We start from the raw sequence: 12,207 nt of genomic DNA, 5'->3' as shown, positions 1-12,207 counted from the left end.
GCTTTAGCCTATTACATACATATTGTCGTCAGTCTCACGATTTTAAAGCATAGTTGTTAGAGAGAGGTTTTCATATTATTATAAGAAATGCTTCGTTTCACTCTCCAACCGACGTGAGATCTCTCACTCCACCCTTTTTGAAAGCTAGCATCCTCGTTAGCACACTGCCCAATGCTTAGCTTTGATACCGACTATAACAGCTCGAAGATACCGCTAACAAATATTGTCCATTTTAATCCGTTATAATATCATTGTTAGTCATACATGTTTTAAAACTGTAAACTTTGAAATTGAATTTGTTTTTGGTACTATTGGTGGTCTGAATAAGATAAAATGTAAAATTATTTGATAATATGATGAAATATAGAGAGGTATAGAGGGAAGTGTGGAGTGGGGATGCATGTGTCAAGTGGGCAGAAGATCCAGACAGCCCAATTCAAGCCCCTGTGGGTGTTTTTGCGTACAGTATGGGCCGTAAGCCTAGTGGCAATTGTCCATGCTGCTGCCCTTCTGGCTTCTCCTGTTTCTTAGCTTCCCATGTGAATGGAACTTAAGTTATTGTCCACTCACAAACCAGATCTCTCTTATCTTTTTCAATCCTCTTCCTTATTTTAATCACATCATATTCGCTTTTGTTTTTTTTTTGGTTCAAGCTGCCTAAATCTGACCAGTTTCCCCTCATTAGTTGCGTCCAAATTTCATCCACTCTCCCTTCTCTAACTCTTCTATTTAAAACAATAATCCTTATCCACAATTTTACCATCTCACACTTCCAACCCAACCTGCCATTGCGTGTTTGGATTGCTTCTAAAATAAAAAAAATGTATTTTTAAATTTAGTTTTTCATATGGATAATGGAGATTGCTAATGGTTGTTAGTGATATACACCAATGGTCCATGATAGTTGTCCGTAGGTGACAACAATTATGAAGAGTTGAAGGGAGGGTAAGATTAATTTAATTTTTAGTTGGTAATTACTTAGGCAACAAATTGTGTGTTAAACCCATTTCTTCTATTGTTAATTTGTGGATTTATATTAAAGATTAAACTATCATATATTTTAAATTACAATAATTAAAGTATCTTTAGAATGAAAATAAATTTAATACTAAATGTGCACCATGAAGACATGTTACATTGAATTGATAGGCTATCTCACATTATTCTCCAAAATAAGGTAGATGACGATGCAAGGATATTTAATTGGAAATAAATAAATAAATATTGCGCCACATTTTTGGGGAAAATAAAAATGAAATACCATAATTTGGGAACACGACAAGTATGTCTGACCAAATATCTCTATGATTTTACTTGCCTTGTAGTCCCTTTAGCAGCCACTTGATAATAATTCAACCCAAAAAAAAAAAAAAAAAAAAAAAAAAAAAAAAAAAAAAAAAAAAAAAAAAAAAAAAAAAAAAAAAAAAAAAAAAAAAAAAAAAAAAAAAAAAAAAAAAAAAAAAAAAAAAAAAAAAAAAAAAAAAAAAAAAAAAAAAAAAAAAAAAAAAAAAAAAAAAAAAAAAAACGAGCTGGATCTCTATAATTTAATAAGGACATATATTGCAAATTTTATATATAAAAAAACATTAGGCTTTTGAGTTTTATAACATACTATTAAAACTGTTTTCATTAAAAAAACAATATTAAATTATGTTGTTGTCTTGAAATTTATAAAGAATATTTCTTAATCCTCATTGGAATTCTCACGACCATGAGGAAAGCACGATAATTAAATTAATTAATTAATTAATTAATTAATTACAATTAAGTAGCGGATAATTGGAAGGAAATCTTATAGTGGATCTATTAAAATATAAGAGAAATGGGCAAAGAGGAAGATAGCAATGTCAATGCATGGGCTAAGGAGACGAATGTAAATTAGATTAAATTACAAATTGTATCTCAAACTTGTAAAATTTCAAAATACCTAAAGAGTAAATTTCATTGGTCCGTATCTATAAAGTATGCGGGGCCCACCGAGTAGTTTTCATATAGATACAAACCATTCAATCTCATAACGACGTGGCCAATCTTGACTCGCTCAAATCCAAAATATCGTGTGTTCGATTATTCATGTTTTAAAGCTCTCAATGATATTCAAGAAAAAAAAAGGTAAATAATATTTTGACGAATGATATATTATTAATATTATGGGTTTTAAAATATGAATTACTTAATATTTAAAAAAACAATAAGGATGGCATGAATTATTTTGTAGCTTAAGGAGTAAGGAATGGTGTATACACGTGACTCACGATGGCCAAATTTAATAAAATAGGCATACTTTGATTCCCCACAAAGTCCACGGTAAATCGGCCAACCTCCCAAGGACTTCACCCGATTACCGTTCCGGGTACGGGTTGACCCGATTACCAGCATCCGTGCCTTGGTACCCAATTGTTTTCGTCCTATTCGCCCATTTCTTCCCAACTACTTTTTTTTTTTTTTTTTTTTTTTTTTTTTTTTTTNTTTTTTTTTTTTTTTTTTTTTTTTTTTTTTTTTTTTTTTTTTTTTTTTTTACATTTTATAATTCATTTATCTCAATATTTTATTTATTTATTATTTTTATTAATGCATCGATGAACACTAATTTGTGTATTTAAAGTCGTCCCCTCATCCACTTTCTTCAACACTTTCTTCCTCCTTGAAACAAACGAGCTACAGAAATGGGGACCTACCGATCCTCGCAGATTATGCCTCTCCTCTTCTTCGTCATCATAACTTTATCATCGGCCTTGGCTTTGGCTTCTTCGATCATCTCCGAGAGGACGGATGAGGAGGTGATGGCGCTCTACGACCAGTGGCGTGCTAAGCATGGGAAGTTGCGGAACGGCCTCAGAGGACAGCGGGATGATCGATTCGAGATCTTCAAGGATAATCTTAAGTACATCGACGAAATCAACGCCCAAAATTTGCCCTACCGTTTAGGTTTGAACGTATTTGCAGATCTGACCAATGCCGAGTACCGATCCAAGTACTTGGGAACCAGATTCGCCGCTGGTTCAAGGAGAAACAAGACGAGCAGTCGCTATCAGCCTCGCCTTGGGGATAAACTTCCCGAATCTGTCGATTGGAGGGAGAAAGGAGCCGTCGTTCCCGTTAAGGACCAGGGAAGCTGCGGTAACTTCCTCTTTTCTCGGATTCTTCCAATTTCAATATTTAATAGCTTTCCTATTTTTACTCCGAATTTCCTGTCTTTTCCTTTTTCTCTTTTCACTTACTTTCTCTTCTGGTCTTTCACGATGCTATATTTGGCACATATTCACGCAACTTCAGTAACTAGTATAAATTACAGTGGGTTATAACTATTTAACTTTAATTAGTGATAGTATTGTCACTAATCGATTGCTATGATAGTTCTTGAAAGGTCGATCGAAACTTTGAGGTAACGACTTTTTTTTTTTTCTTTCTTTTTGCTGCTTGCCGCTGCCTTTGTTTTTATCCATTTAGTATAACATAAATTTTGTTTTGGTACTTTTGGAATATGTGAACATTTGACCAATTATTGGGAAGAATATGGGTTATTCTTTTTCATTATTTCTTTTAAAGAAGGGAAAATAGGGATCGGGTAATTTCAATAGTATCATTCAATTTTAAAGGAAATTGAATCTGCCTAATAAAGATTGGCATGCAACATGGTTGCAATGATTTAACTAAATAAATTGGAATTGAAAATTCGAAAATCTGTAAGGAGATTGATTTTGGTGAACTCGGGATTATCGGTGTTGGTGTTGGGTGCTTTCACTAATTAGCTTTATGGGTTGCTCGTGGAATGGAGCAGCCTTATCTTCCGCTTGCACTGGCCCCGCTCAATGACCTTTTGGTATACCTTTACTCATGAGATATTTGAATGGGTCTCTTCACTTTTTTCAAATATTTTTTAACATCTATCTTTACAAAAGTAATTATATCTTGTTTTTTTTTTTCTTTGTTCTAAAAAATTATTATATAGTGGTTGAATTTTGATGGCGTATGCTTTTATTTTATGCAATTGGTATATTAATTGATTTCTTTCTTCTTTTTTTTTGAGACCATATTGATTGATTGCTTGACCATATGTATTAGTCTTATATTGGTTATCTACCTTCGTTTGGTCCTTTGTGTTTTTATAAATTATTATTTTAATCTTATTTGCAAATTTCTAATACATTGTATGCACAATTAAAAAAAAGGAATCCGTTAATGTAGTGGTGTTACAAACTTTTAAGAAATTGATTGAATATATAGTTACATTATGATTGTGATTATAAAATAAGATAAAGATGAAAATAGAAAAATAAAGCAGTCACTTTGAAATATGAAGCTAAAATAGATATCTTAGAAGTATAAAGATCATATTGAACTAAATTCATGACATAAATAGACTTTATTGAAAGGAACTAGACAAAATGGACATGTTGTATGATTTTGATTTTTATGTGTAACTTTTGTGACTGGGCTATTGCCATCGTCTTAGGTGTTGATTACACTCATCCTAATTATTATATTTGTTCAATTAAAATATCATATTAAGGTGATGGTTTTAGATACCTTATATAGAAATTTTATTATAGACCGAGAAAACATTGGAGTATTTTTAATATATTTATAGTTATTTTAACATTAAAAAAAAAAGTAATTTAGTATTATACGTCACATAAAATAGAACTTCGAAGATTTTAATCATTATTAGATTTGATATTAGCGGCTAAATATGTGTTTGCGTTTTTGGAGTATGTATTTAATTTAGCCCCTAATTATTAATATATTTTTGATTTAATGTTTTCTATTTTAACATTTATGAACTATATATTTTGTCTGACTTAGAATTGGCTGATGGGAAATTTATAAGGCATGTTCTAGAAATTCAGATGAAAACTTAGGCTTTCAAGAGGAAAATAAGTTCTGACCTATTTTCGCTCTTAAATGTTTCTGAACTTAGTATCATAAATCAATTCAACTTTAACCAATAAAAAATGGTATAATCAAAGAGGAAATTAAAACGTTTAAGATATATTAGGGATTAATCAAAATCATATATTTAGCTTAGTTATTATTTTCTAAATTATACTCTTGACGAGATATGGTCATTGGTCACTAGAAGTATGCTAATTGTTGAAGTTGATATGAAGGGAGTTGCTGGGCGTTCTCAACTATAGCTGCTGTGGAAGGCATAAACCAGGTTGTTACAGGCGACTTGGTAAGTTTATCAGAACAGGAGCTGGTGGATTGTGACACTTCTTATAACGAAGGTTGCAATGGAGGCTTAATGGATTATGCCTTTGAATTCATCATCAACAACGGTGGCATTGACACCGAGGAAGATTATCCTTACAACGGCTTTGATAGCTCCTGCATCCAATATAAGGTCTCTATTGCCACTCAACTATCACTTTCCCTTTTGCACACCCAAGCATATTTTGATATCTGATTGATTATCTTTGTGTTGTGTTGGTCTTTCTTCAGAAAAATGCTAGGGTCGTTTCAATTGATGGCTATGAAGACGTTCCTGTAAACGATGAGAAAGCACTGCAAAAAGCTGCCGCTAATCAGGTTGTGGCTGTTGCCATCGAAGGAGGTGGTAGAAGTTTCCAGTTATATCAATCGGTATAGCCTCCATTTCTATGAAGTTTTGCTTTTCTTTTTCTTTTTCTTTTGTATTTACACTTCGAGAAAGGGTCTGATTTGTGGTTTGTGTATGTGTTTAGGGTATATTCACTGGAAAGTGTGGAACAAATTTGGACCATGGTGTTAACGTAGTTGGATACGGGTCTGAAGGGGGCGTTGATTACTGGATTGTGAGAAACTCATGGGGCGGGAGCTGGGGTGAACATGGCTACATCAGGATGCAACGTAACATTGCTTCCTCAACAGGTCTCTGTGGAATTGCAATGGAACCTTCCTACCCCATTAAAAAGGGACCAAACCCACCAAATCCAGGCCCAACTCCTCCAAGTCCGGTGAAACCACCATCTGTATGCGATGAATATTACACCTGTCCCGCCGCTGAAACCTGCTGCTGCATCTTTGAGTTCTCAAACCTGTGCCTTGAATGGGGATGCTGCCCACTTGAAAGCGCCACCTGCTGTGATGACCATTACAGCTGCTGCCCCCACGACTATCCCATCTGTAACGTCCGTGCTGGAACCTGCTTGAAGGTACATGGCTTCATTTTCCATTGCTTTAAAGCTAGTGGAAAATTTCTGAAGACTGAACTTATATTTTGTCGTGCAGGGGAAGAATGATGTTTTCGGAGTGAAGGCGATGAGGCGCACTACAGCTGCAGCCAAACCATCGTGGGCATTCGGAGATGTGTCTGTTGGAAAGAGCAGTGCTTAATAAGATTGCAGCTTTGTGGGGGTTAAGAACGAAAGACAGGCTTGTTACTGTTGCATCGATACTCTCCAAGGCCTGTGTTTCTCATATTGCATGCCTCCCGGTTTCACACATTTTAGTTCAATGGTCGTTTAAGTTATCACACCATGATTATTGTATATAGGACTTATTTGAATATAAACATTTGAAACAGAGACTAATTGTTGTCAAGTTAATATTATTAGCTCTCTCTGTGTAGAATTCTGAATTCAGCAACCATTGGGGCTGTGCATTAATAATGATGTGTTGTATCATTTCAAAGGTATTTTGAACTGGTTTTAGCTTTTAATATCTGTCTTGAGCTCTGGAAGAAAAACAGTCCGTACGATGGTTTGGTTAGTGCAACTTTGAACTTTTTGGAAGATGAAAAACATGTCATAGAATTCTGAAGAGATCGTGGCGAAGTTCAAATTTACCTTCCATAAACAAAAATTGTGGTTGGCGGTGAGCTTGATAGTGGCCACATCGAACATCGATGGAAACAAAAATAGTATTTCTGAGGAATTTAGTGTGTAGGCCATGGAAGCATTAGGACAAGAAATTTGAGGGATTTTTACTCCTTGGATTCTTGCTGTCTTCTATTCCATATATTATATGGTTGCATGTCTGTTCGATGTCAGACCGTGGGAGAGAAAAAGTCATGAAAGATTAAACGGAGATCGGTAGAAATCATAAGGAAACATGAAATTAGTTTTTGGTCCGGAGGAAGAATATTATTATCTTGTACATGTTACTTAGTATAGAAATCCCTACCTATTTTCAAAACTTTGAAGGAAAATCTAGAAGGAAAAATAAAAAAATGATAATATATGTTAGCGATGGTTTGAACTCTTACAAAGGATAAAAAGAAGAGTTTAGGGAAATCGAAGAGAGAGAAAAAAAATTATCCATTAGTTATTACGATAATTTTTTCACTTTCCATATATATAGAAATAAAAACAGATGGATTAGAAACGAGTCTCTTATCTCAATGACACCACAGGAATATTAAATGAATGAAATTGGGATATGGATGGAATATAAACATGAGAATTACGATCTTTGGCTTTGAAACTGAATCATTTCCTTGTACCAGATTAATAAGAAGGATTTGTAATATCAATACACATAATAGAAATAGGTGATTGCCTACTTCAACTTACTCATAAATAACATGTCATATTGCTGCAACACATCAATCACTACCATCAAATTATCCAATTAAACATTTGAGTCCAAGTCTCCCTTCAGAAAAACTTCAACCAGATAAGTGTTGAAAAAGGAAAAAGAAGAAGAGAAGACAAAAGACAGTGTTCCATAACCCTATCTACTCACACCATACAATCATTCTAACATTGAAATTCTAGGCAACAAAAGTAGCAACTAAATAATTCCCACAAGACTTCAAGAGAAACAAAATCTGTTTCCAAAGATCTTATAGCCAAGGCAATGGTACATATCATTAGCTTTTAATTAAATAGGAAGCGACCCCACAAGCAGACACTCGTATTCATATCATAGCTCCATATAGATGAAAAAGAAGAATAGAAAGAGAAACTAAAAAGCTAAATGGCTGGGACCATCCATTGTGTCGGGTGATGGGTATTCATATGGGAAAGACAACTTGACCCAAATTTTAACACTCTTGTCATGCCTCTCTCTTCCAATTTGTTTCCAGAGGACCATTGCCTGTGGTGCACCACTACTACTACCTGCAGAAGGATTGGGATAGGCCACCGGAGTGGAACCCCACTCTGCCCTCAATAAATGGATGGATCCCTTTATCATCACTATCACATACATTCACCCTTTGATCCTCAAATAACAACACTTAACAGTGCAGATAATGCAGAGCAGCCAATGCCATAATCTAATCCGTTCTGATTTCAATTTCAAGTACTACGGCTGAAAGCCATTTCATTTCCCACCACTGACCATGCTAATAATAACATGAAAGACAGATATCAAAATGAAGGCATCTTTGTTTTCTAATTAAGCTACTTAGGTGGCTAGATATTTTTGTTAACAGATAACTCAAAGAAGTGATTATACAATTTCGGTGCCTACTAACCAACCATCCAAATCCATGCAAGTACCAAATTCATCCTTTCTGTGACAATAATGTGTTTCAAGGATACTTTTCCTTGGTTAATTGAGGCTTAGACCATTTTGACTCGTCCCTCCAAGTCTGAATCCCAATTCTGTCACCATCCCATCCTCAAACCCCAGACGACCAGGGTTTTTCCAACTTGGTTTCTCTTCTGTTTCTTGGGCTGCATCTAACTGGCTGGAGGTTTCTATCTTCACTTCTGAGTTGGTAGCCTTCATTGTATTCGAGTTTGGGTGGTTAATGGACATGAGTTGAACTGAATCGAGACATTCATTGGCTTCACAACGTGGGGTACTATTAGAAGGCAGCTTTGATTTAAAAGTTCCAAGATTGCATGAGGTGGAAGGAAGAAGAGGTGGGATTGGCCACACTGGCGTTCCAGAAGCCGAGGGATGTTGTGGGGTGTTCCAGCCTAAGTTGATGGATTTAGAAGATTCATCAAGCATGGAGCTGAACAATCGCTTCAACCCAGTTGATTGGTTTTCGATCATCTGGACATCTGGCTTTAAAACGTATGGATGTTGGCTAGGAAGGTAGGGCCTTTGAACCGCAAAAATACCTGGCATGCTATGCAGGTAGCTGAATTTCCTCTGTACATTAATGACTAAATTGAGATCTTCCTGAACCTGCAAAAGAAACCATCAATCTGTGTAACTTGGCAAAAAGCGACCTTAAAGAAGAAAAGGTAAGGCGAAACCTTATCAAAAGAGCCCAGTTGAACTACGCCTTCTCGTACAGCAAAGACCGCAATTGTCTACAAAAAGAAGTATCTGATAAGCTGGAAGTGATCGTTTACACTGCCGTGTTTTGCTAATGGCAAGTTAAGTTTGTAGAATAGTACCTGAATGCCTGATTTAAATTGAGATTCCCATGCTCGAGGTTGCTGCACATGAATAAAGTGGAAACGTCAAGAATGTTATCCATAGAATTTAACTGACATTCTTTTCCCTCAAAAAGGAAAAAGTTCGCATACAGGCTCAATGGATGAGTTCCACGAGGAGATGAGGTTCGGATCACTTTCACTTGCGTTATCTCTAAAAACCCATTTATGACTATTATCTGCTCCAACTTTTCCCACTAACCTGTAATGTAACCAAGGACATACAGATTCTCTGATGAATGTATCCAAGAGGTTCCTAAAGATACTTTAGAACTGTTCAAATTTTACATACAGGTTTGAGTTCTCTCACCCTTCTCCATAACTGTAAACCTCATGAGACATTTTGAAGAAGAGATCAAGTCCAAACCTCCCTTCAATACATCCACTTGCTGCTTTTTCACATTCATGGAAATCACAAAATCCATCTTCCCAAACAAGAATCCTGAGATAAATACAACTCATAAACTTCATAAGCAGTCAAGATTCCTAACAAAATTATCATATTTGTCTATACATACCAGTTCCTCTTGTTTCCTTTAGAGCGATCAAGAGCACTCCCACCGAACTCCCACCTGCAACAAAGCAAAAGATGTGGGGAAAATATCTTATGAATCAGAATACTACTCATCCATCACTCATCACTTCCATGGCCACTTGAGTTTTTAGTTCCCTTACTTGGGTGGAGGAAAGTTTCTAGGGAGGATCCTCCAGAAAATGGCGTAAACCCACTTGGAAGAGGTAGAGCTACAAGATTTTGATGACAAACATAGACTCCTTAAAGTGTGTTGTAACAGACAGTTAAGCATGGGAAGGCCACTTTCCATTTCACTGAAAGAAAACCGACTGGTTCTGTACTCGTCTTTCTCTTCACAATTAAGTGGAAAGAGCAATCATGGTATTTAACACACCTACTCGCTGGCATTTAGTGTGGGAAACACGCTTCACCTCCTCCTAGTCCTGGCTATACATATTATTTATGTTGTGGTAGTGATTTTGCCACAAAATAATAATATTAAAATTAAAAAAAGTTGTGATCCTCTCACAACTATTCATATGGGAAAACTGTGAACTGTACTTAATCTCATCAAAATTTGGTAGCTGTAAAAGAATTCATTATCAACTCACGACTTCCATTTTTCTCCAATACATATTTTGCACATCAATAAACGTTGGAGGAACTTTCCAATGCAACTTAATTCCTGATATAATTTAAGGGGCAGGAAAACCAAACATGCATGTTAAGGAATGTATATAATCCAAGGTTCTGTTTCCCAAAAAATACATCATTTAACACTCATTACCGGCAAATGTCTGCATAAAAAATTGTCTATTGTAGGTGATGTGGTCCGCAAGAAAGCTCCATCGGATTCAAATTGCACCAAACTTCGTCCTTATGTCGGCCCACCATACAAGACACAAGACAGCTCTGGTCTTCTCACGCTCTCCAGTCTCATGCTTCATTTACATGGACAGAAACAATCCATGGTATAAATTGCTTTGCTGAAACCTGCCTGCTAAATTTTCTGCAAGAACGGATGAAGTTCTTAAATATTTGATAAATTTCCATAAACACTCGGTAGATCTTGAAGGGGACATACAGATATATCATAAAGTCTGAGAGAACTTTTCCTAAAGTATTGGGGTTAGATAACTATTATTGAAGGAAGTTATGATTTTTCAAAAAATAATTATTCTGGATGGATTCTATTCGAAAGGTAAATCTTCTTCTCTTGTCAACATCGCTTAGCTGGCATAATATCTATTATCCATCCACAACCTTAGCACTGCAACAATTATTGTTCTTTCATCTATTCTAAGTTGAGTGCGTCTAGTAATGCTATGAGTATTGAGTGAAGTGCCCTGCTTTCCCAGAATAGAAATAGATGAATGGGAAATGATAACTTTTCGAGCAAATATGTTAGTCAGTCAATATGTTTATGGCTAATTAAGCTCAAAGGGACTCTATATCCAATAATACACCTCATCTATCCCAGCATTATTTGGTAGCAAGTAATCAAATGCCCAATTAAGCATGCTAAAAGTTAACAAATCTAGCACAGTAAACAACAAAGAAAGACATAAAGAGATGAGAAAATACTGGTCCACCACGAATTTATGAGGGAGAAGGAGCACCATGCACTTTCACAGCATGACCCCTCCACCATTTTGCAGACACCCTATCCTCATCCTGCACTGTATAAACGAAGATAGCTGAAATAAGTAACAAATCTCAATAGAATGGGTCTCCAAGATGTCATATCTTTTTGTCCATTCACTACGAGTAAACAAATACAATTTTACCCACCCAATATCATAGCAGCAATAAATTGCCATCCTGAAGTTCTATCACATTGGCAATCGTTGAACCTGAAAGCAGCCACATTAATGCCAAGCTAACAGTACCCTATATAATAAAGGATAAGGTCTTATTGCACCATTATTATCACTTTCAAAGCGCGCATAATAGGGCATTGGATGGGGCTACTGGTTCTGGCGAAAGAAACACAATGTTGGGAAGATGCCCCCATTACTAAAGCAGCTAAATTTACGTTGATAGCTACCGTAATTTGGGCAAAGAAAGCAGTCTACATTTCATCAATCATAATAGTCCAGGCCCGTGGCTTGGCCCTCTGACACCATTTCTCCGCCTCTTTGGATTTGACATTATAACAAACACCTTCCGTGCATGTTTGGCTAATCCCAGCCGCAGACGACAACTCCACGCCCTTTTATCACATCTTTCACAAAGGAATGCGGCCGAGGCTCGAAGCTTGGCGGATGGTTTTAGTTCCTAAAAACTAGAATTACACTCAGAAAAGTGGTGTAAAACATTCTCTCTTTTTTCTTCATTTTTTTTTTTTTTTTTTTTTAATTTTTTTCAAAA

At 35.7% G+C, this 12,207-nt stretch overlaps 2 protein-coding genes across 3 annotated transcripts; one reads left to right on the top strand and one right to left on the bottom strand.

The window, feature by feature from the left end:
* Positions 1-2,609: 2,609 nt before the first annotated feature.
* LOC111481130 (low-temperature-induced cysteine proteinase-like) lies at positions 2,610-6,619 on the top strand. The gene is made up of 5 exons (XM_023126480.1): positions 2,610-3,120; positions 5,112-5,347; positions 5,446-5,586; positions 5,688-6,137; positions 6,214-6,619. Exons 1-5 carry the CDS (start codon positions 2,667-2,669, stop codon positions 6,316-6,318), a joined length of 1,386 nt encoding a protein of 461 aa, XP_022982248.1. The 5' UTR covers positions 2,610-2,666; the 3' UTR covers positions 6,319-6,619.
* Positions 6,620-7,739: 1,120 nt separating this feature from the next.
* Positions 7,740-12,132, bottom strand: LOC111481143 (protein RICE SALT SENSITIVE 3-like). 2 transcript variants are annotated; one of them, XM_023126495.1, is made up of 12 exons: positions 11,759-12,132; positions 11,629-11,690; positions 11,422-11,516; positions 10,625-10,846; positions 10,449-10,522; positions 9,999-10,284; positions 9,842-9,895; positions 9,634-9,765; positions 9,417-9,525; positions 9,285-9,326; positions 9,141-9,197; positions 7,740-9,069 (listed from the first exon to the last, which is right to left on the bottom strand). In XM_023126495.1, the coding sequence occupies exons 6-12, from the start codon at positions 10,145-10,147 to the stop codon at positions 8,482-8,484; spliced, it is 1,131 nt and encodes a 376-aa protein (XP_022982263.1). In that variant the 5' UTR covers positions 10,148-10,284; positions 10,449-10,522; positions 10,625-10,846; positions 11,422-11,516; positions 11,629-11,690; positions 11,759-12,132; the 3' UTR covers positions 7,740-8,481. The 2 variants fall into 2 exon arrangements, with proteins under 2 accessions (XP_022982263.1, XP_022982262.1); XM_023126494.1 differs by having other exon boundaries at positions 11,629-12,132.
* Positions 12,133-12,207: the final 75 nt, after the last annotated feature.

Source organism: Cucurbita maxima, unplaced genomic scaffold, assembly GCF_002738345.1.
Source record: "Cucurbita maxima cultivar Rimu unplaced genomic scaffold, Cmax_1.0 Cma_Scf00006, whole genome shotgun sequence".
NCBI lineage: Eukaryota > Viridiplantae > Streptophyta > Magnoliopsida > Cucurbitales > Cucurbitaceae > Cucurbita > Cucurbita maxima.
This window is presented reverse-complemented; position numbering and strand designations above follow the sequence as displayed.

Bases quoted from the DNA above. Each gene is read 5' to 3' on its own strand.
- LOC111481130 (XM_023126480.1), top strand. From the start codon at position 2,667: ATGGGGACCTACCGATCCTCGCAGATTATGCCTCTCCTCTTCTTCGTC. The intron at 5,348-5,445 runs GTCTCTATTGCC...GTCTTTCTTCAG, and splicing joins GCTCCTGCATCCAATATAAG to AAAAATGCTAGGGTCGTTTC. The intron at 6,138-6,213 runs GTACATGGCTTC...TTTGTCGTGCAG, and splicing joins GTGCTGGAACCTGCTTGAAG to GGGAAGAATGATGTTTTCGG.
- LOC111481143 (XM_023126494.1), bottom strand. From the start codon at position 10,147: ATGGAAAGTGGCCTTCCCATGCTTAACTGTCTGTTACAACACACTTTA. The intron at 9,198-9,284 runs GTACTATTCTAC...TTCTTTTTGTAG, and splicing joins AATTTAAATCAGGCATTCAG to ACAATTGCGGTCTTTGCTGT. The intron at 9,070-9,140 runs GTTTCGCCTTAC...TTTCTTTTGCAG, and splicing joins AACTGGGCTCTTTTGATAAG to GTTCAGGAAGATCTCAATTT.